The sequence below is a fragment of the Pinus tabuliformis genome, chromosome 3_1, assembly GCF_031772625.1.
Source record: "Pinus tabuliformis cultivar Carrire ecotype Pingquan chromosome 3_1, CPIR1, whole genome shotgun sequence".
NCBI classification, from domain to species: Eukaryota; Viridiplantae; Streptophyta; class Pinopsida; order Pinales; family Pinaceae; genus Pinus; species Pinus tabuliformis.
Window position 1 is genome coordinate 979,072,487 of NC_142301.1, and position 24,226 is coordinate 979,096,712.

Consider the following 24,226-nt stretch of genomic DNA (forward strand, 5'->3'; position numbering starts at 1 on the left):
ATGTGTTAACTATGTGTTACCGTATATTGTGCTAAATATTTTATGAATCGTTATTTCATTTGTTGGTGATAAGAACATTCAATTGATACATGCTATCTTAGGTGATCTGATTCACCATACGATCTAACAATTTTGTTTTGACAAAATTATAGAGATCTACAGGTATGCTAACCCTTGGGCTCTAAGTTCACAAACTATGGAGAAGAGCTGACTATGTTTGGGCTCTGAGATTTCATTGTGGTAATTGATTTTGCAGGAAAGTTTTGGCCAATATCGATTTTTTGAAATTATTCATCCATTGCTATATATTCAAAAACATTTTTCCAAAATTATTATTTTTGGGCTAAAAGGAATTCATTTGCTAATGAGAGCTTGTAAATTTAATTTTGTAAATCTCGTAAATTTGTAAATTATTTGTAAATTGTTTTCCTAACCCATTTTATTTTGCAGCACTCGGGTATTTGGGGTTTTATATTTTTTGTATATATATTCAGGGTTTGGCATTCTTTGACTCATTTTGCAAGTGATAGTTCAAGGGTTTGAAGCAGAAAATTTTTATGGGCTATTCAACCAAGCAAGAAAGGTTGATCTAGGCACTTGAGGGTAAGATCTAGCCTCCCCAGCTTCCAACAACTCAACATATAGCTAAAGAAGGGAAGTCGTCAACCATTTTGCAGTGATTTCGTGGCGAATTTTTGTGTTTGCAAGCTTCAAAAAAAAATTTAGGCCCTAAGGCCTAATCGTCCTCCCTCATTTGCCCTAGCCGTGAGGCCTATGGGCCCCCTAGAGACTTCGGCCCCCCTCCTTGGCCTGGTCGCAGCCCTTTTTGGGCTTGTCATAGCGTCCTTTCCCCCCAGCCCCTTTCCTTACCCTAGTCGCAGGCCTTTAGAGGCATCGGCCTCCCCTTTCTCCCTTTGTCGTGAGCTTGGGAAGCTTCCTTTGCCCCTCAGCGCCCCTTCTAGCCTAGGGCGCAACCCTAAAAGGGCTTATCCCTTGGCCGCTAACCCTTTTAGGGCCTCTTCTAGACCTGCGTAAGCCCTTTTGGGCTTCACGTCAACCCTAAGGGGCTGGATTTCCCTAGCCATGGCCTTCTAGGGACTTTTTTCCCTCATCTCTGCACTTTTTTGCCATTTCTAGCCTTTCATTGGTCCTTTCTAGCCATAGTCTTGGGGTTTCCTAGTGCTAGCCTATCATTCTAGCCCTCATTTAGCAATTATTCAGTCATTGATTTAATATTTCATGTCTTTGGTTTTGCAACAACTCTAGAGCTAACTTGGTGGTTGCAGATTCTCAAGCTCATTGGAAATCTCTCTAGTTTCCTACAAGGACACTAGGCCTCTTGGTTTGTCCTCGAACCCTTCATTTCTATCACTATTCTCATTTCAGTTTCTAAAGCATTTATGACAGCAGCATATTCAGGGCTTAAGTGCATCTAAATCAAGCCTAAATTCACTAAATAATTTGCCTAAGCAATTGAGAATTAATCTAAGGTCAAATTTGGTGCATAGAAGTGAATATTTTTGGACTGTAAGTTAATTTCCAGATCTTATATGTTTGCTACAGCCATATAAATTCACTTACAGCAGTGGCAAAATAACATAATCTTGGCATATTTCATCATTTACTGAATGCTGTAATAATAGATCAAGGTCTGATATACTCTGCTTAAAGGTCTGATATAAAATTTACAGTGGTGGAAAAAGTGTTTAAAGTCATCTAATTTCACTCGGCTCTTGTTCCTAGCATCTTGTGCTTGTCAAATAATTGTTTTCTAGCGAAATTTGGTGATATTATTTCTGCTGCAATCATTTATCTATTGGCTGCCCCATCTTGCACTCCATTGCATTTTGCATTATTGGAATCCATTTGCATTCTTGCATTAGCTTATTCCTAATTTGTACAAGTGCTCTAATTGAATTGGTAATTGATTGATAAGATCGGTTCCAAGAATACATTGTGATTAATGCACTTGTCTCTCATTGTTATCAATGTTATTGGATAAGTGGATTTATTGATACTGTTGAATAAGTGGCATGATGTTAAATTGTGATAAGAGATCTAATTGTGTCCATAAGGAGTCTAATCTCTTTCTTGTGTATCTAATTGGCATATTCCATTGTTACAATTTTGAAGATTTGATTATAGTGCATGAAGAACTATATCTAATCATTAAGAGCATCGATCTTGTGTAATTACAATCTTGGCAACATTTTCTGGCACTGTTTATTTTGAGCACTTTCTCTTGTCGTGAAGATTGTCGTTATTTACTTTTACTTACTTCATTGTTCTAGATTGAATATCATTGTCTTTCAAGCACTTAAGAAACTTAACCTTAAGAGAATTCACTCATAATTTGCATTTGCATCTTAAACCTAGCGTTGCATTAAATTACCTACTTCCGAGCATAAGCTTGGTCGATAGAGAGATAGGCCCACCTTTCTCACCCAACTTACGAAGTCTAGAACCTCTTTAATGATAAACACGGTGACCTTGCAATCATCAGAGCTACAGTCTCTACAACGCCAGAGGCATTGAGTGGTTAGAACTCAAGGGGAGGGATCATTAATCAAGCCATAGCTTGCTTCCCCTTGGTTTCTCTCTCACAACCTACTCTAGAGACTAGCTTCAAAATAGTTGAGAGGAAGGATACACTTAGATAGGCATATAATTTAAAATAAACCAAGATTTTGCATCTCACTTAGATTGTAAGATTTGCATTTCATATAGGATAGTGAAGCATCTTTAAAGCAAAAATTGGTCATCCAGTGACTTGGTAAACAATTTATCTTAAGCAAGTAATTGACTCCATTAAGGCACTAGTCTTTCAGGATAAATATGATCTAATATTCAACTTGTTAAATTAACCAAGTTGCTAGTCCATTCAGTGGTGTCTCCTGGACTTATTGGTTTCCAACAAGTTTCCCATCTTCACATTTCATAAGGACTACCCCCCATAGCTTGTTGTAGGGAGACAGCTAAAATGGAGAGGGCAGGGATCAAAGTGATAACCCCCGCCTTGGGCATTGTTGTATATTGCATGTACAATTTGAGCGACAATAGTACCAACAATATTAACAGGGATGATGGTTGGAAAATCAGTAGTAATTGGGTTTGCGCTCTTTCCTCGAAGTTTATTTCTTCTTTGTACCCTTGTTCTTCTAATCTTTTCTCCTGTTTACTCCTTTGGTTTTCTTATTGTTTCCTCTTTTCTTGTTCCAGACCCTAAACACCTCTCCCCGCTGCCCTCTCCTTTTTTTTAATAATAATAATTACTATTATTATTTTAGAGTTTTATATAGTGGTTAATTATTATTAGTTTTTAAATCTCCTTAATAATTCTCACAACCTTTCTAGCCTTTATTGATTTGATATAATTTATTTATTAATTACTATGAAAGTATTAGTAATATTATTAATATTTTATTACTTTTTCTTTTATTTTAGTTTCTTCTTTAATTCTATCCCTAATTAACCTCATTCCTCTTTACCCTTTGATTTTTATTTAGTTATTCCTATTATATTTACCCCCTCCATAATATTAATAATATTATTAACCTTATTTTATATTAATATTCCCTAAGGTGGCCAACAAACCCACTTTCCCAATGGGCAGGTTGAGGCCACTTTACCAAATGGATATGGATGTAAAACCTGCCTGTTTTTGTTCAAAACGTTGGCAACAAAAGTCTTAATCTGATGGATCCAGAAAATGTATTTCAAAAAAACTCTACTCACAGAAGCCCACATCCAGAAATTATTGGACTGTCAGGCACTCTGTGTCCTCTATGGGGCTCCAGACTTGAATGTTTTGCTTGGCAGAAATGTTTTATATGTGTCTCAATCTCTAGGAGAATGTTTTGGAAAACATGTGAGGATTGTAAGCAATAACTGATAAATAGTGATGAGGATGATATGATGATCGGATGATCCTTACTCTTCACAATAGTGTTTCAGCACCTAAAAAGAGTAATTTTTATTCTGCTGGAATATATATTATGTTTTTTTCTTGGAAAAAGAGGTGCAAATAGGCAGGAACTTCCAAATTTATTTTTTAAACTGCTCCTTTATTGTTTTCTTAATTATTTCCTTATTTGAGGTTCCTAAGTCATGGGGCTAAATCATGTCTAATTAGAAAAATTATAATTAAAAATAACAATTTCATTACGTTTTTGTACTGTTTCTAATATCTATGCTTTAAGACATCTGTTTTCTGGAAATAAGCCCCATGTTACATAATGTGGTCACCTGGCATCAACATCAGGAAAACAAAATGATTCAAATTGATCTCAAGTAAAGAGACATTATAGTCAGAAATGTAACCTTTAAAAAACAAGAAACTGTAGTACTGCAGCAAGGAAATTGTATAAAATGAGTTTTAGTATTTACATAATTTGAAGAAAAAATTTAAGTCAAAAGTTCCATCCAAGGCTACATGAAATAAAAACTGGTTTCTCAAAATACATAATGTTTCAAAACAATGATACAGGGTTGAGGATGCGAGGCATCATCCTCAAATAAAAGAAACGACCAGAAGAGCTGCGTGGAACAAATATTGCAAAAAATTAGGTGTGGTATGGAAAATTACCATTGGTGAATGATGGATGTTGTAGATGGAAATCATAATATCCTGACCAGCATCCACCTTATAACCTCCAGGCAAAATATCAGGCTCTTGAGCTCGTCTAATCAAGACCTGCATATCCATATTTAAATTCTGGTGACTCTGCCAAGATATGGATTCTATGACCACAATAAATTTTTAAATCGTGTAATATTGAGTTTCTGCAAAGAATGAAAGGCCTTACTCAATACAATCTTCACATACAGGTGGGTGAGGATAAAGTCGCATTGACTCATTTATGCAACGAGTCAAGTACTTAAGCTCCTTGACGTCTGCAAATTTTGGTTTCCTTCCTTGTAGGACTCTATCAACTTCTTCTTGTGCCCTTGCCATTGCATGAGGGTTCTGAAAGTATTGAGCAACAACATGTCAAATACAGAATATTAGTATTAAGTTCGAACCAATAAAAACATTTGAATCTGTCAATTCTCCTATAATATTGATTATGTGATAGGTTTTGTTAGAGAGGTGGTAAACACGAAGAAGTTTTATCTATTATCTAACCCCTCAATAGAACTGTATTTGATTTTTGACAAAATGCCTAAAGGTGACCAAGAATAAAGAGAAGAATTGCAATGACAATCCCCAAGTAATGGTAGAATTTATGAGCATATTGAGTTTTTCAAGAAAAAAAAATTATGTTTCTGGTTCTTTAATTTGTTTCTCGGTGATGACTTTCAAGTATTTTCCATATCTATTATAGAAGAAAATTATAAATTTTGTCAATTTATGGTGATAGAAACATGTTTTGAACTACACAAATCATGACAAATATGAAATTGCTAGCAAAACATAATTTCTTACTTCGATAATCAAAGGAACTCGGTTTTAATACTTCTAGGTAACCAGTATGGTTTTGTGCCCACCATTTTTTGGGTGATATCCCTAGGAGAAAAAATTTCTCCAAGATGGTCCTCAGCCGGCAGCCAGCAGCCCCTTGCAGCCACTAACTAGCTCTTTGTGATATTTCTCCACCACCTAAGTGAGCCATGTGGTCCCATACCCATCTGCATGATCGTATGTTTGAAGGTGGGCCTCACGAAGCTAAAGGTATGCCTTGTCATTTGGTAATTGAGTATTGTAGTTTGCTTATCATAGACACTCCTAGGCATGGATTAATGGGGGAATTCAAAGGAAAGAATGAGCTAGGTTTGTGCTCTTGTCCCCTAGACCCCTTTGGATGTTGACCTTGAATTCTAGTCCCGTGGGATCTCTTGTACTGACCATCTGACTTTAGGGATGGTACTTCATGGGAAACCCTGATTTTGGTTGCATGGTCCTGCTTCCTCATCCACATATATTGCCCCCTTTCCACTCATTATAACCCCATTCATCATTTCTCCCACCTAGATCCAAATTCCTCCATTGGGTCCACATAGGGCTAGCTCTCTCCTTCCCCTTGCTCACACCTTGGGTCGGGCCTGGAATAATGCCCCAGAGGTTGATGCAATTGAAAAGAAAATTAAAAGCATAATTGGCCACATTCAACAGGAAAATGTACCATAAAATGCAAAATATGGCCGAGACAAACACATTTAGCACGTGGGCAAAAGCCAATACATGAGCTCTACCCCATCATCATGGCCATCACCCTAGTTCCTACAGGCTCTATGAGCCTTCATCACATAGGAGCCCATGATTGTCCCAACCCCTGGTGGGCAATGAACCGCCCTACCTTAAAAGGCAGTATTCACTATTATATCTCACACATCATGCTCTTATTGTGAAAATTCCTAGACCGGAATCCCTACTATAGCGACTGACAATTTTTCTCCTACTTGTTAATTTACATGAACAAGTTATTTGTAGTTTCCTACGGCAAACATTGAAATACATACACTACAGCTTACACCATTTAAAATAATATGCCAAAACAAGAAACTGAACAATAGAGAGATACAACACAAATAACTCGGTAGTTTTTGGACAAACGTTCCCAGGAAAACCCAATGTGGGAAAACCGATGCAGCAGATCTGAGGGTTTTTATTATTAAGCAGAATTTCTGAATACAAACTCTGGATGCCTTGCTGGCAATCCAATGCAAAGAATATCACTCGGCAGAAGAAATTTGTGAGATTACCTCACTCCACACTGCAAGTCCTAGCTGATCCGACAATTGATTCAACAAGTCCCCAGTGACTTTTGCGCTGCCCCTACGAAGTCACTGCATGGGCCTGCGTCACAGCGTCTAAGGCCCTGCGTCACTTCTTTGCTAGATCGATTTGCTCTCAGGAGCTGACTCTAACCCTCTGTAATGTTCCAAACTAGGAAAAATAGTGTTATGCAAAGCAAAGTTGCAAACAATAAAAACAACACCATAAAATTGAAACATTCAGTGCACACCCATAAAAAGTCCACGAATAACCAACAGTTGAGCCATTTTATTATAATCTGGGAGAAAAGTACAGTAATGTGGAAGTGGTGCACCTGGGCTTGCCTCAATGGCAAGCGTGATCAAGCCCAGGTAGTAATATGTCAAGCCCAAATGGCACAAATCATTGTTGCAATGGTGCCTTGCGCTACCCTTGTGAAACTATGTTGTCTGCTACAAAGATACTGTTGGAAACCCCACCTCCGGTGCTTAGAAAATTAAGGGAAATTAACCTCGACCTCTCTACCAAATACCCAGAGTAACCCACGAACGGATTGGCCAAATGTTGACCTCGAAATTTTGGCCCAAATTCCCCTCCGCTCCTCTAGTTGTTAGCTGAGTTGGGACCCTTGTTTGACCCCTTAAATCTGCCCAGAAAATTCTATAAAATTAGGAGTGTGATCTCTACCCAAAACCCAGAAAAACCCAGAAAGGGTTTCCTTTGGTTCCAACCTTCAAAAATTGACCCTTCACAGCTTGGCCCTCCTCCAATTTCGAACTCTGTCACTGTGATGATCCTGTCAATCTTTGTTCTCCCAACTCCAGCAATCCTCCTCAAATGGCCCTCCAAATGATCTCCTACTTCTCCTGGCCAACTCCAGCTCTACAATTCCTTCCTCCAACTCCCATGTGAGCCCAGTGATGGCTCTCTGCACAAGCCCAGGTCACTGTAAATCAAACTGCTCCAATGCAGCAACCTCCTCCTCCAAACTCTACCTAAAGGTTGATTCTCCACTATAGCTCCAATGCCCAAACTCCCCCGGCAGTTGCTGCCCGGATGAACCCACAAGCAACACCTGCGTGTTCCCCTTCTGCGTCCTCCAGAAACACGCACTAGCTGAGACAAATGCTGAATGATGTGACTGTGAAACTCCACCGGCTCTCCTCCAAGGTAGTACAAATTGCCTTCCTAGGGTGGCACTCAAAGTCCACCAAAGCAAGGGTTGAGATCTCCACTCAGAGACACTTGTGTGCTAAACTGCACAATAACCCGACTAAGTAGCTCGAGCAACTAAGTTTGAGTTCAATATGTCAAAAAGATACCAAATGAGGTTGAGCCTCCTCTATTTATAATTTGTGGGCCTCTTTCCCATGTGGGCCCCCTCGAGCTAGCAATTCGACTTTACCTCCTTAGTCATTCGAACTTCCCTCTAAGGTGGTGTGTATTTCCTCATGTGGGTGGCCCCCATGTTATGCCAACAAAACATTTCGGCCCCTTTTTCCTTCCTAAGTCTTTTCCAAAAATCACATGGGTCCCATGGCCTCCAAAATTGTCAAAATTGTAGAATAAATAAACCTGTAACAATTTAATTTCGGAAGGGACATTACAGTCCTCCCCTCCCAAATGTTGCTTGTCCCCAAGCAACTTCAACACCGGATGCTCACATATGTGTTCACCCTCCCAGGTGGCATCCTCATCTGGCAAGTTCCTCCAATGCACCAAAAATCGTTTGTCCTCCAACAATGCCTAAACAAGTGCCTCCTCTGTCTGTTGATCACCCCTATCACCATCAGTAATATCGGGGTCCCAAACGTGCCACTGAGTCATCCTAGGTCCCTGCACTGTCCTGACATGAAAGAATCCCTCAATACCAGGATCCCAATCCATCCTGTCCCACCTGAAGCTCCCCTCGCTCCACTCACTATCCTGTCCGGTATAAATACCAGAAGTCCCCCATGCCATCAGTGACTCGCTAAAGCCCAAAGGAAGACCTGAGTGACCTCCCCCTGTTGCAGCCGACTGACCCCTAATGGTCACTGAGTTGTCTAGTACTGTGATGTCTGGGTCCCATGCTAGCCATAGAAGGGTGCCACCATGTTGTCGTTGCACCACTCTAGCTCTAGCTGACTACCCATCATGCGTACACTAATCCTCCTCTCCTGGAACTCGATGGTGGAATACTGATAGAGGTGAGACACATCCTGCCCCGACATCTCCATGACGCCAAAGTCTACCCGTCTAAATCTAACTCCGAACCATTGCAGCCACAAAGAAAGCCTACCTCGCCATCTGATGAAAGCCACTGTGTACCCCCATGTGCCAATCCCAAAGTGAACTAGACCACTCTCTGCCATGACTTTGACCATCACGAGATAGATTGATCTATCAATCAACTGAATCCTTGCATCCCCTAGTTGGACTTGCTGCAACATAGCTCTTACAACTACAAGAATCCATCCATGCCTCATCTCTAGTCCCTGCATGTGATCAATGTATAGGCTCCATGTATCGTGGGTTAATCCGATGCATGCTATTCTGCCTTGTGCTTGCCATTGTGTAGTGTCGATGATTGTTGGAAGCCACGTGTGCCAAATAGCTAGCCCCTAAATGCAACCAAAAGATGGGTATACGATACTTGTAATCAACTCAAAGTACGTGGATCCCTCCTGTCCCTGCCAACCATCTCCCCTGGGTCTGCCATCCACCCTCTCGATTATGTGCCAATATAAGGTCTAGAGCCCGGACACATACTGGGAAACTACCTTAGTCGTACCTGGTATCCTCTGCTCATGCATGGTCCCGACATGCCCTAAGAAAAGAGTGACACATATCTCCCTCATGACTAGCTCCCTAGACATAGGCTCGGTGATGAACAATATGCCACCCCTCCAGATGATCACCTCATCCCCCAACCTGTGGTTGTCAACTAGTGCACCAACCCAATGTCACTGCTGAAAAGTCTACCCCGTAGTGCGCTAAGTGTCACGCAAATATCTCAAGTGAGCTCCTCGTCCCCCACTGTTCATGCCCAGAGTGCAGAAAGTCGACAGCAAAATCGACTGTGCCCGTGAGAGATGTAGAAGAGGATCAGGCATGTGAGTACTCGCGAATACCATCAAGTATCGCTCATCTGTGTCCCCGTCGATCCTCGGTGAACTACGCCCAAAGTTATGCCCAGTGTTTCCATCCAAGGGTCTCCCTGGAGGCAACACTCCAAGACCTCGTTGTGCAGCACTATACACCCCTGCATACCACCGATCATCCCAGTACTCCTGGACATGCCAATGTACACCGCTGCCTAACCCTGTACACTGTTGGATACCCTCGGGTACAGCTATGCCATCCTGTACTGGCTTGTGTCCTACCTATGTCACTGTACCTGCCACTCCCTACATGTACTCAACGCAAGGTGAGGCACTCCCACTCCACAGCATAGTCCAACATACTATGACACACCACCCTGCATCTCCATGCTCCTCTGCAAGCCCTTGCTCTTCACTGCATAGCCCTGCACACCACTGGATGTTATGGCCTAACATTGGGTCTGTATGCATCAAACTACATCCCTCTACATAACACTGGACCCTATGACATAACTTTGTGTAGTCCTGTGTACCACTACCCACTGTCGTACCACCTTGTAATATACAGTATCCTACATGGGCCAAAATATCCACCTCTTTGCTAGTATGCCCTCCATGATGTGGGCTACATCCCCCCATCTGCTCTGAAAAACCTGAGCGGCCCGACTCCCCACATGCTAATGGAAATGACACTACTGCGCCTATCCTCAATAGTCCCTGCATCCCATATGCTGATAAGAGAGCACTCTCTCCATACAATTCCCTATCTAATAGTCTGTCGATGCCACCTCCTACCAGCTCCTGCCAGAGTAAGCTTGTCACCTTGTGACTCCACGCACTATCAATATGCCAAGACAACTCATGAAATTTGTTTGCTCGCTTGTCAAACCATCCTGTCACCTAAGTCATCGCGTTCGGCGAATTTAATCCTAGGGATTTGAAATTCGCCGAACTTCAACCGAATTCGAATTTGTTCGATCAGGTTCGCCGAACAAAATGACGAACTCAAACCCGAATTCGAACCCCGAACTTAATCGCCGAACTTCATTAAATTCGAATTAAATTCGCCATTAAATTCATTGAGGTTCATTTAATCTGGTTTTTAAAAAATGATTTTTATGCGGGCCCGTCTAAGTTAGGGTTTTGTTTTTTTCGTTGTTTAAAAATTTAAAAAAAAATGTCATTGCTTATGTATGCCGCGGGCAGGGTGGGTTTGGTTTTGTTTTATTTCACAAATCCAAAACACAGTGACAACGTCACTGTTCCGCAGGTTCCGTTTTGTTTTATTTCACAAATCCAAACACAATGACCACTGACAGCGTCGCTCTCTGCGGGTTTCATTTCACAAATGGCACGACAATGCACGCATACACAGCCTCGGCCCTCTCGTGACAGACCAATGAGCCTCGGCCCTCTCGTGATAGAGCAGTATGTCGTCCACGACGCTGCACGCATATGCAGCCTCGACCCTCTCGTGACAGTCTACAGAGCAGTGAGCCTTGGCCCTCTCGTGACAGGGCAATGAGTCGTCTCCAAACTGCACAGTCCAGAGTCCAGTCTCCGCATCCCATGGCCGTTGGCGTCGACTCCAGAGTCCACTGTCCAGACTCCCGAGCATCTGTTCCAGTTCAACCAAATCGTATGCAGCCTTCAGCAAGCCGCCCTGTCCAGACTCCAGCCTCCATGTAAGTCAAAAATTAAAATACACACTTTTTTTTATTAGTTAAATACAATTTACTGGTTTTTTATCAGTTAAATACAATTTATCAGTAAGTCACAAATTACAATTTAATAGTTTTTTTTTAATATAGTGCCGCCTGAGAGATCCAAACTCCTGAAATTTATTTTATAAATTATAGTTTCATAATTTCATTCTACAAAAAAAATATAAAACTAATTAAAATGGAAATTAAAAAAAATAATTGCAGACATTTCAGGCTTCAAGACTTCACCTCAGTCTTCAACAATTCAGAAGTTCAGAACCTTCAAATTTCAATGGCACCCCCAAAATCAAGTGTTGTAGCATGGAATTTTTTCAAAAAAGAGGGGAAAAATCTTTTGTGTCAGCTGTGTGGACATCAATTCACTGGCTCTTTAACTAGAGCAGTGGATCACATTCTCAGTATTAGCAATGGAAATGGAGGTGGTGTTGAACGCTGCACTAAGATCTCTTATGAACAAAAAACGTAGTGGAGAAAGACTATTTCACTTCAAAGATGGAAAAGGAGAAAAGGGGAATAAGAGGCAGTGAATTGAGAAGGAGATTCCCATGTCTTCCTCCAACACCATTAATTCAATCTCAACCATTGGTGGATCAAGTTCTACTCAAGTAAAAACAGGTGGTACCAAAACATTAAATCAATTCAAGAAACCTGTTGAGAGACAAGAAGTTGATGATGTTGTTGCAGAATTCTTTTGTGCATGTGCAATTTCCTTTAATGTGGCAAGAAGTCCATATTTTAGAAATGTAATTAAAAAGGCCATTGATTTTGGGAAGGGCTATGTTCCTCCTGGATCTGAAGTTTTAAGGACAAATTTGCTAAAGAAAACAAAAGACGGAGTGACAGGAAAGTTGGTTCAAATTAAAGATGTAATATCCCTTTTCAGGAATATCCCTCGAACACAAGCAAACTCCAACCAAAAAAACACACAAGTGGTATAGTAGCCGGGAAGCTCACAGAGATAAAAATAACAGTGGTGCAATATACAATAACGCATACACGGAATATAGCAAATACTCAAGAAATGCAGAGAGAAATGCTAAGCCATATTATTATGCTGAGTAATGGACAGAGTACAAAGGTGATCAGAAAGATAGCACCTCAACTTGCACAAGGCATGTGAAGAAATACACTCAGAACGGAAGAAAATGGCCTCTCTCTCTGAACTGCGTCCAAGCTGCCGGAGAACTGCTATGCTGCTGCTACTGCTAGAATCAAGTGAGGATTTGGGGTTGTTCCCCTCCACAAAAAATGCTAAAACTCTAGAATCGGCCTCTGCTCAATAAACCCAGAAAGCTTTTCTGAAACAGCTGACCCCCGAAAATCACCCCCTTGAGGATCTACGTTGTCCCTCAAGGCTTTGCGCTTCCACTGAAGTAAACCCTCCAAGACTCTGCCCGAAACTCTACCAAAATCCTCCAATATGCAAGGGCTGATCCCTTGCTCAATCTCCCAGCTCAAATCCTCCACATAAACCCAATACGGAACTCCTACAAGAAGGAACTGCGTCTTCCTCTCTCAAGACTGCGCAGTCATCACAATGCCCAGTTCCCCCTCAACTCCAAAATCGATCCTCCTGCAAAAGACTGATGAAACTACCTTACCCGAGCAGGCACTCGAAGTCCGCTGGGGCTAAGGGGTGAGATCTCCGAACCGAGACACTCGATGCACTAAACAGTGTTGCAGACAGGCTAAACAGCCAGCGTGCTCGAAGTCGAAGTGACTAGCTCAAATGCACATAATCGAATGCCAAAATGAAGAGGCTCCTCTCTCCTTTATAGCATTGCCCTTTCTCAAAACCCTAAGGCCCACCTCCTCCAACGTAGCCATCTCTTGCAATGTGCTCCTCTCCATTTGCGTAGTCCCTCCAAGTGTCTGCGTGGGCCCCTTTTTCTACGTGGTCCTATGGCTCCCTTGGCTCCCCTTTAAGTTACAACGTTGTGCTACTAGGAAATGACTTTATTCTAAAAGTGAGTTAGGTCCCCCTTTCCTCACCTTTTTATTTATAAATAACTATAGAAGGCAAAATTGAGCAAAATCGAATATTCTAATTAACCATGGCTAATTAGGAATATTACAAAAGAGCCTTGGAAGCTTACAGGATGCACAATTTTGAGTGATGGTTGGTTAGATTTGTGTCATCGCCCATTGATCAATGTGCTTGTTTATAGTCCTCAAGGGGTACTTTTCTTGAAGGCAATAAATGCAATGGATTGAGTGAAGACATCAGAATTTATTTTTGGAATTTTGGATAAAGCAATTCAAGAGGTAGGGGAGAAAAATGTGGTCCATGTTTACAGATAATGCATTAAATTGTGTTGGTGCAAGGAAGCTGATTATGGAAAAGTATAATCACATTTATTGGACACCTTGTGCAGCTCATTGCTTGGATTTAATGTTGCATGACTTAGCCAAATTTCCTTGGGTCAATGAGACAATCCGAAGAGCCAAAACAATTGCAAACTTCATCATCAACCATCATCTCACTTTGAGCATATATAGGAAGAATGCATCAAAAGAGTTGTTAAGGCCTTGTGATACAAGGTTTGCCACTTTTTATGTTACTCTAAAAAGAGTTGTTGAGGAAAAAGCAAGCCTAAGAGTTGTTTTTTGTAATATTGAGTGGGAGAGATCTACCTTTTCCAAAGAAACTAAGGGGAAAAATGTTGAAGAAATAGTGCTCAATAATGGCTTTTGGGAAAATGCAAACAAGGTTTTAAAAATATGTGGCCCAATTGTTAATTTGCTCCGCATGGTTGACGGTGACAAACCTTGTATGGGTTTTGTTTATGAAAGCATTGATCATTGCAAAGAGACCACTGCAAGTGCTTTTAATAATGTGGACGTTGATTACCAAGGGATATGGGATTTAATTGATCAAAGATGGAAGATGACGCATAGTCCATTACATGCAACAGCATGCTATTTGGACCCTAGATTGTTTGGGTTATCAAGACATGGGGATGAAGAAGTCATGAATGGACTTATCTAGGCGAATCCAGATCTAGTAATTACAGGTTTGGTCAGAAGTCAGTTGAGGGCATACAGGTTAGAAGAAGGGTTATTTGGAACACAATTAGCAAATTATGATAGGAGCATAAGTGACCCAGTAGTATGGTGGGAATTTTATGGTTCAGGGGCACCAGATTGCAAAATTTTGCAATTCATATCTTAAGCCAGGGATCAAGTGCATCAGCGTGTGAAAGGAATTGGAGTTCCTTTGACCACATTCATTCCAAGAAAAGAAATAGATTGTTATCTGGAAGATTAGAAGATCTTGTTTATGTTTGTAGTAACTTGTAGTTGTCTTTGAAAAATGTGGCTAAAGAGTCATCTAATTCCTCTACTCCGTGGATCGATCCTGTTTAAAATGCATCAATGGATGAAGCTGATTTTTACATTGATAGTGAAATTGACAGGGAATTGAGTGACGAATCTGATGCTAAAGCATCTAGCGGATTCACAGCTCCTACTGCTCTTGATGATATAGAACTTTTTGATATAACAAGTGGGCCACACGAACATCAAGAATAAAACTTGTGTTCCTATTTTATATTTCTAGTTTACTTTTTACATGAACAATTTTCTAAAACTGCCAAGCTAATTTAAACTTTCGAGTTTATATATTTTGAATACTTTTTTATCAGATTGTTTTTCAATATATGAAATCTCATATGGCCCGTGGTTTTATTGAATTTGATATGGGTGCCAATGTCTATGATGAATTTCTCACCTTGTTTACTATGTATGGAAGTTAGTTCTTTATTGGCACTCGCTTTCATGATTTATAAAATTATGTGGAAATGATTCAAATGTTTGAGCCTGTGTTGCATGGGTACCCGCACCCGGGGGTGGGGTTCTCGAACCCGTCCCGGGTTCCCGCACCCAAGTACCGGATTCGGGTACGGGTTCTTCCCAGACGAACCCAGAAGAACCGGGTTCTTCCATGAAGCACCGGGTTCTTCAAAAAAAAAAAATTGGGTTCTTTTCCTTTAATGGGTTCTTGGGTTCTTCGGGTGCTTGGGTTCTTGGGTTCTTCGGGTTCTTCGGGTTGGGTTCTTCGGGTTCTTTGGGTTCTTCATAAAAAAACTATATTAAAAATTTAGTTTTCAAATAATTTTTTTTATTGAAATTTAAAAAATAACTTATAACAAAACCTAAAAAACCCTAAATCAATTCTTGTAAATCAATTTGGGATGAAACATTCTTCCACGGTCCTTACCATCAAAACCTGTGTTGCACGGGTACCTGCACCCGGTTTTTTAAGTTTTTTACAAGTCTTGTTTTTTAAGAATTCTTGTAAATCAATTTGGAATGAAACATTCATTCCCGAGCCAAATAACCATCAAATTATAAATTGTAAATGCACACATACAGGTTCAGACATTTTCGGTCAAATAGAAAGTAGGATTGAGACCAGCCATAAGCTGTAATCAGCTGATGCTGTTAAATGGCGAAGGGCTATTTTGGACAATGGCTAAATTAAGTATCAAAATCTGCGAATTTCTCATAGCATTCTGATAACATCATGTTAAGATTAAAACTAGGAAAATATGCCTAAATCATATATGATCTCTACAAACTTGTACACCAAGTAATCTCTAAAAACTGCGAAGATGTTTTATGTTTAGATAATTAATATTCAGGCAGAGCTTCGCACTCAAAGACAAACTATCCCTCAAGCCATCAGATGGCTGCTGTGCATTTTATTGGGAAACAAAGATTGATAAGCGTGTTTTGTGGAAGGGTAAGGCTGCCACTGTTTTTGGGATTGCTTTACCACAGAGCACACCATGCATGGGGCATGTGGATGATTAGACATCAAGAAAATTCTAGACCACTATCAGGTTGAGAAGAATCTCCTATGAAAAAATTGTGTTTCTATATGGGAGAGACTAAACATTCAAAGCAAAGTTACAAGCTCAAGCTCCAGCCAGAATGAGCAATTTCAATAAGGAGAGACGTTGTCTTGAAATTAGAGCAGGAGGTAGAAATGCTAACACTCCTTGGCTGTGTAGGAGGAAGGGTCTGTACAACCACAGCCTGATTCATTGATAGGCATCCTTGCAAATGAACCTAAGCTGCATAGTTATTTTAAAGCCTGTGTGTGACAAAATCTGTCCCAAGTTTCACCAAAATAGCTGAGTCTAGCATTTATCCTAGTATGTATTTTGAATTTTCAGTTTTAGTAGTAGCCTTGAGCTCTCTCACATAGCTGTCACAATGTCATGGTTACACGGAAAAGATTCAAAAGAACAGTTTTTTGGTGATAAATTTTGAAATTTCAATGTCAATGTTGAATGTTCAATGATGTGCATGTTTAAATGGTTATCATTAAAGTTTTCTTGTTTAAAGTTGAAAAAATATACAAATTCAAATTTCATATATATTATTAATTATAAATTTATAATTTATAAAAATTTAATTATTAAAATTTAATATTATTATATTACCCGACGAACCCACGCACCCTATTTCCAAAAATGTCGTCCCCGTCCCCGTACTCGTCCCCGTCCCCGTCCCCGCACCCACGTTTCCTGGCAACATAGGTTTGAGCAACAATCTTATGTGTTTGCAATGTGCATTATGGACTTTGAATTTGACTTTAAACTGATTTATATATATATTTTGTTTTTCAAATTTCTATATGTCGAACTTTATCGACAAAATTTTGGGTGTCAAACTTTATTCGAATTTCAAGGTCGCCGAACTCGAACACGAACATGAACCTGGTGACTTAACCTGTCACTAGTGCTAACTGGGGCTCTAATGGAGATTTGAAAATGTGGGTGTGCTCAAGCATCAAATCCATCACGTAGCTACTACCATCACCTACCAACCCTATGATGTGATGGAAAATCCCACCTAGATCCCAAAAACAGTCCGGCCCTCGAGTCCCTCTAGGAATCCATGGCATTTGCGAACATGTGGCCATGGATATATCCAACCACCTAACCTGCTCCATCGAGTACCAACTTAGTACCTCTCGCCATCAAATCCCAAAGGAGAGATCGAAAGTGTAATCCTATGTGGAAGGAACAAGCCCTCCAAGCTGATGTCGTATCATTGTAATATTCCTAACCCAGAATATTCCTCAAACCCCAGCAAAAACTCCAACCAAATATGTGCACATGATATAATAACCCAGAAGTGATAAAATAACAGTGGAACAACATATAATAAAGTAAACCGGAAATATAAACAGATACACAAGAAATGCAGCGAGAAAAGCTAAGCCATTTTATTATACTGAGCAATAAAATGAGTACAAGAGGTGATTAGACAGATGGCACCTCAACTTGCACAAGGCAAGTGAAGAAATACTCTCAGAATGACAAGAATGGCCTCTCTGCGTGGATGCTGCTGCTGCTGCTAGAAAACAAATGATGATTTGGGGCTGCTCCCCTCCTCGGAAAAAGCTGAAACTCTGGATTCAGGCTCTACTCAAAAAACCCAGAAAAACCTAGAAAGATTTCCCGGAATGGTCGACCCCCGAAAAAAACCCTCTTGGGGTTCTGCGCAATTCCTCAATGCCCTGCGCTGCCACTGAAGAAAACCCCTCTAAACTTTGCCTGAAACACTACTTGAAACCCTGCCAAAAATCCTCAATGAGACAAGAGTTGGACCCCTTCTCAATCTCCTAGCATAACTCCACCTGCAAAACCCCAATCCAGCACTGCAACCAAAAAGAACTGCATCCCTCTCCAAGTGTTGCGCAGTCCTCCAAAATGCTAATGAAACTGCTACTGAGATGTTGATAAAACTACTGCTGAAATGCTGATAGAAATACCTTGCCCGAGCAGGCACTCGAAGTCCCCCAGGGCTAAGGGTGAGATCTCCAAACAGAGACACTCAATGCACTAAACAGTGCTGCAGACCAGCTAAACAGCTAGCGTGCTCAGAAGTCGAAACGACTAGCTCAAAATGCACATAACTGAATGATCAAAATGAGGGGGCTCCTTTCTATTTTATAGCCTCTACCTCTCACAATCCCTAGGCTCACCTCCTCCTACGCGCTTCTCCTCTTGCCACATGTTCTTCCCTCCTGCGCAATCTCTCCATGTGTCTGCGTGGGCTCCATTTCTGTGTCCCCCTTTGGCCCCCTTGGCCCCCCTTTAAGTCACAACATTGTGCTACCTAGGAAGAGATTTCTTATTCTAAAGTGAGTTATGTCCCCCTTCCTCACTTTTTATTTACAAATAACTATAGAAGGCAAAAATTGAACAAAATCGAATATTCCAATTAGCCATAGCTAATTAGGAATATCACAGTCTCCCCCGGCAAAATGTTGCTTGTCCTCAAGCAACTAAAGTGATGGATGCTGCAAGATCCTCTCACTCTCCCAAATGGCATCCTCATCCGGAATGGGAAGAGGCTGCAATAATCCTGCGAGATGGCTCATCTCCCCCTTGTTCCTTTGGCAAACATCGCACTCCCTGACATGCTGGAGTACGTCCTCCTTGAGGCCCTTCCATGAGAACCTCTCTATGATGGCCCTGTAGGTTTTGGTAAACCCCTAATGGCCTGCCAATGGTGAGTCATGTGATGCCTGGAGTATCTTCTTCTTGAGCTGAGACCCCTCAGTCAAGAAAATCGATCCCTGTAATAGATGATCTCATCGATCACCTTGTACCTGTCATCTGCTACCTGTCCATCCAAAATCTCACATGCAAACCTATCCTTGGAGTACTCTACTAAGAATCGAGCCCTCCAGTCCGTATCCAAGCTCATAAGAGACAACGTGGCTAGTTCACGTGAAAGGGCATCTGCTACCACGTTATTCTTACCCTTGACATACTCAATGTCAAAGTCATATGCTTGGATCTTGCTGATCCACTTCTACTGCCTCTCCTGTAGTTGCTTCTGCTCCAAAAAGAACTTGAGGCTGTTGTGACCAGTCCTCACCATGAACCTGTTACCCACCAGATATTGTCGGTACTTAGCCAATGCATGCATGATGGCCAGCATCTCCTTGTCGTATATAGAATACAACCTCTCGTGCGGAAAGAGTTTCCGGCTCTCGAAGGCTATAGGGTGACCTCCCTGCATCAATACTGCACCGATCCCCTCTCCTGACGCATCACACTCCAAAACAAAAGGCTGCATAAAATCTGGCAACGTAAGCACTGGGTAGCTACTCATAACCTCCTTGAGCCTGTCAAAGGCTCGCTACGCTGTATCTGACCAACTGAATGCCCCCTTCCTCGTCAAATCTGTTAGGGGTGCAGCAAGCTGCGAGAAACTTTTGACGAACTTCCGGTAGTAAGTACAAATGCCAATGAATCCTCGAAGTTCCGTCACATTTCTCAGCTCCGGCCATTCTCTGATGGCCCTGATCTTCTCCTCGTGGACCCTCACTCTGCCCACCCCTATGATGTGTCCCAGATACAACATCTCTGTCAACCCGAACTCACACTTGGAGAGGTTGGCATAGAACTGCTGCTTCTGTAAGATACGCAATACTGTCTCAATGTGTTGGAGATGCTCCTCCCAAGTCTTACTGTAAATGAGAATGTCATCAAAGAATACCAACACAAACTTCCTCAAGTGACTACGGAAGATGTGATTCATGCAGGACTGAAATGTAGCTGGGGCTTTGGTTAGCCCAAAAGGCATCACCAAGAACTCAAAGTGCCCATAGTGACCCCTGAAGGCGGTCTTGGGAATGTCCTGCTCCCTCACGCAAATCTGATGGTACCCAGATCTCAAATCAATCTTTGAGAAGAAACGTGCCCCTCTCAACTCGTCCATCAACTCATCGATCCTGGGTATGGGGTACCTGTTCTTCAGGGTCTTCTTGTTCAAGGCCCTATAGTCAATGCACATCCTCAATGTACCATCCTTCTTCTTCACCAACACCACAGAAGAAGCAAAAGGACTTGTGCTCGATCGGATATGCCCAAGAGCCAGCAACTCCTAGATAGCCCGCTCAATCTCATCCCGATAGGCCTTGGGGTGCCTATAGGGGGTGGTGATCACGGCCTCTATGCCCTGCTCAAGCTCGATGGTGTGCTCAAACCCCCGATCCGGCAGCTGTCCTGGTGGAATCTCCCCAAACACTATGGCATACCGATCAAGGATAGACTGTATCTCTGGATGTACCGTCTGCCCTGAAGTCCCTGCCTCTGATGCACGCAACTCCACTGCCCACTCTATGTCCCCCTTTCGGAAGACTGCCTCCATCCGATGAGCCGAAACAATCTGAGGCGGATATGTGTGTTGTCCCCATATCTTCTCATGCCTCCCTGTCTTCTCATCATCCCACTCCATCTCTAGGGTCTTCCAATCTGTCATGACCTTCCCTAGAGTGATAAGCCACTGAACACCCAGTATCATTTTGGTGTCCGGAATATCGACCACGAAAAAGTGGTCAGTCAACGTGTAGGTGCCTATCGTCACTGAAAGCTCTTCAACATATCGAGCACACGTCATGGTCTGATCTCCTGGGACCAAGACTGAAAACCCATCGAAGCTCTCTGTCGGTATACCTCTCCGCTCAACCATCTGAGCATCGATGAAGTTGTGGGTCGCCCCACTGTCCACCAAAAGTGATACTCGCTGGCCACATACTGTCCCACGTACGTGTAGCGTCAGATATTTCGGTACTCCTCGCAATGCTGCAAGGGCCCCTCCGGTAGGTACAAATGATGCACCTCCTGCTGCTGGTGGTGGAGGTGGTAAAGGTCCCTGTATGGCATGGCTATCTCCTACCACCCCATCATCCTCATCATCCTCTTCTCCACTGCTCTCGGAGAAGACCTCAATAAAATGTGCTTTACCAGCAGCACATCTATGTCCCGGTGCCCACAGCTCCTGACATGTGAAGCACAACCGCTTCTTCTTAAGCTCCATCCTGGCATCATCATCAAGCTGTACTCGTCCTAAATTCCCCTTTGGAGGTGGAATCCTCACGTCCTTCCCCTTAGACTAGAAAGTCTGTCTCTAGGGGTAAAGGTGTCCGGGTCCTGGGTAAGACATCCTATAAGTCCCGGGTCCTGTTGATAGCATCCTGGAGTGTGGCTAGTCTAGTGGATTGGACTAGACCCCGAAGTGGCTCTGCTAACCTCTCAACATACATATAGACCCTCCGTGCCGTGGATAGGTCTGGCACCATTACGGAGACCCTCAAGAAATCTGCAATGTAGGTCTCTGGTCTCCCTGTCTGTTTGAGCCGCGTCAACTCAACGAAATGCTGCTCTGGATCCCTCCGATCAAATCGCTCCATCAGTCTCCTGGTAAACTCAGCATGTGTCGTCACTGTGGAGTGCCCCTGTGTAACCATCCCATGAAACCACCAATCCTGGGCCTCGCCATCCAAATGCAATGTTGCCACCTTTATGGCCTCTGCCTCCGACATTTGGTTACACTGGAAATAAATGTCCAGCTTCTCCACCCAAGACTTTGCCGAACTATTTGATGAGCCATCAAACGTAGGCAAGTGGAATCTACTCGCTGCACGGTGGGTGTCGCCATCATGGTAATGCCGGTACCCTCTGTGATGGTCGTGGGGTCAGCTATCCCGCTGGAGCTGAACAAAATCTCTAAATGAGAGGGCTTCCCTAAACTCCTGCCCATAGGCCTGGTACTCTGCAAAATAATCGCCCATATGTCCGGGCTCTGCCTCCTACTGGGCTACGGCCCCCATGTCTGCTCCTAAGAAAGTGGGCATGGTAGAGCGTGTAGGGGCATGTGAGGCCACCTGCTGCACAGTATCACGCTGCTCTAGCAAGTGATGGGATGCACCTGATCCCTCACAAATCTGAAAAACTCGTGGGCTCTCACACTGTCTGGCCTCTACTGCCGTGAATCTCTACCCCATCACCTTAATTTGCCTCGACAGATCCTGCACTGATTTGAGGAGCATATCCGCAAATCTCTTCCCGTCCTCGTCGGCCATCTGTTCTGTGTCCACTACTGGCTCTCTCTGTTCTGCGTCTACCACAGGCTCCACCAGTTCTGCATCTACCACAGGCTCCACCTGTTATGCGTCCACCACAGGAACACAGTCTCCCTCCCCGTAGGTATTCTCCAACCTATGTCCAGTGTCTCTGTACCTCCTACCTCTGTAACAAATGTAGGGTTTTTCCCTTGGTGTCATAGATTGCTAGCTCCACAGGCTGAGCCAGATCTATGCTCTGATACCACTATAATATTCCTAACCCAGAATATTCGTCAAACCCCAACAAAAACTCCAACCAGATATGTGCAAATGATATAATAACCCAGAAGTGATAAAATAACAGTGGAACATCATATAATAAAGTAAACCGGAAATATAAGCAGATACACAAGAAATGCAGCGAGAAAAGCTAAGCCATTTTATTATACTGAGCAATAAAATGAGTACAAGAGGTGATTAGACAGATGGCACCTCGACTTGCATAAGGCAAGTGAAGAAATACTCTCAGAATGACAAGAATGGCCTCTCTGCGTGGATGTCGTTGTTATGCTGCTGCTGCTGCTAGAAAACAAATGATGATTTGGGGCTGCTCCCCTCCTCGGAAAAAGCTGAAACTATAGATTCGGACTCTACTCAAGAAACCCAGAAAAACCCAAAAAGCTTTCCCGGAATGGTCAACCCCCAAAAAACACCCTCTTGGGGTTCTGCGCAGTTCCTCAATGCCCTGCGCTGCCACTGAAGAAAACCCCTCTAAACTCTACCTGAAACACTGCCTGAAACCCTGCCAAAAATCCTCAATGAGACAAGAGCTAGACCCCTGCTCAATCTCCCAGCATAACTCCACCTGCAAAACCCCAATCCAGCACTGCAACCAAAAAGAACTACGTCCCTCTCCAAGTGTTGCGCAGTCCTCCAAAATGCTGATGAAACTACTACTGAAATGTTGATAAAACTACTGCTGAAATGCTGATAGAAATACCTTGCCCGAGGAGGCACTCGAAGTCCCCCGGGGCTAAGGGTGAGATCTCTGAACGAAGACACTCAATGCACTAAACAATGCTGCAGACTAGCTAAATAGCCAGCGTGCTTAGAAGTCGAAACGACTAGCTCAAAATGCACATAACTGAATGATCAAAATGAGGGGACTCCTTTGTATTTAATAGCCTTTGCCTCTCATAATCCCTAAGCTCACCTCCTCCTACGTGCTTCTCCTCTTGCAATGTGTTCTTCCCTCCTGCGCAGTCTCTCCATGTGTCTGCGTGGGCTCCATTTCTACATCCCCCTTTGGCCCCCTTGGCCCCCCTTTAAGTCATAACGTTTTCCTACCTAGGAAGTGACTTCTTATTCTAAAGTGAGTTATGTCCCCCTTCCTCACTTTTTATTTACAAATAACTATAGAAGGCAAAAATTGAACAAAATCGAATATTCCAATTAGCCATAGCTAATTAGGAATATCACAATCATGCTCTACTCAGTTGGATGCTTAAATGACTTCCAATCACCTTATATTTATACCAAAAATAAGGGCTTCACGAATATTTTGAAGAGACATGTCTTTTGGACCAAGCCTACATGACTCGATTGTCCAATAATTAATTGTCAACTTCAAAAATTCATATCTCCATTTCTACAACTCGGATTCAGATGATTTTCGTTGCATCAGATTCATCTTGACGAGAGATATCATCCTCACATGTCGAAATGTGTCCATGGTTTTGGCCCAAATCACGATGGGTGCAAAACCCCAAACTTGGGTTCCAAGCCCACAAGTGACTCTTGTGGTGCTCCACCCTCCAAACCCCAAACC

At 42.4% G+C, this 24,226-nt stretch overlaps 1 protein-coding gene across 1 annotated transcript in view; it reads right to left on the bottom strand.

Moving 5' to 3' along the window:
* LUT1 (Cytochrome P450 superfamily protein) overlaps positions 1-24,226 on the bottom strand; it is a 286,615-nt gene that overhangs the window by 45,493 nt on the left and 216,896 nt on the right. Inside the window, exons 5-6 of the mRNA XM_089412345.1 lie at positions 4,826-4,966; positions 4,586-4,693 (exon numbers count right to left, since the gene is read on the bottom strand). Of these exons, the coding sequence (XP_089268471.1) occupies positions 4,586-4,693; positions 4,826-4,966 (249 nt within the window). The remainder of the gene's footprint in view (positions 1-4,585; positions 4,694-4,825; positions 4,967-24,226) is intronic.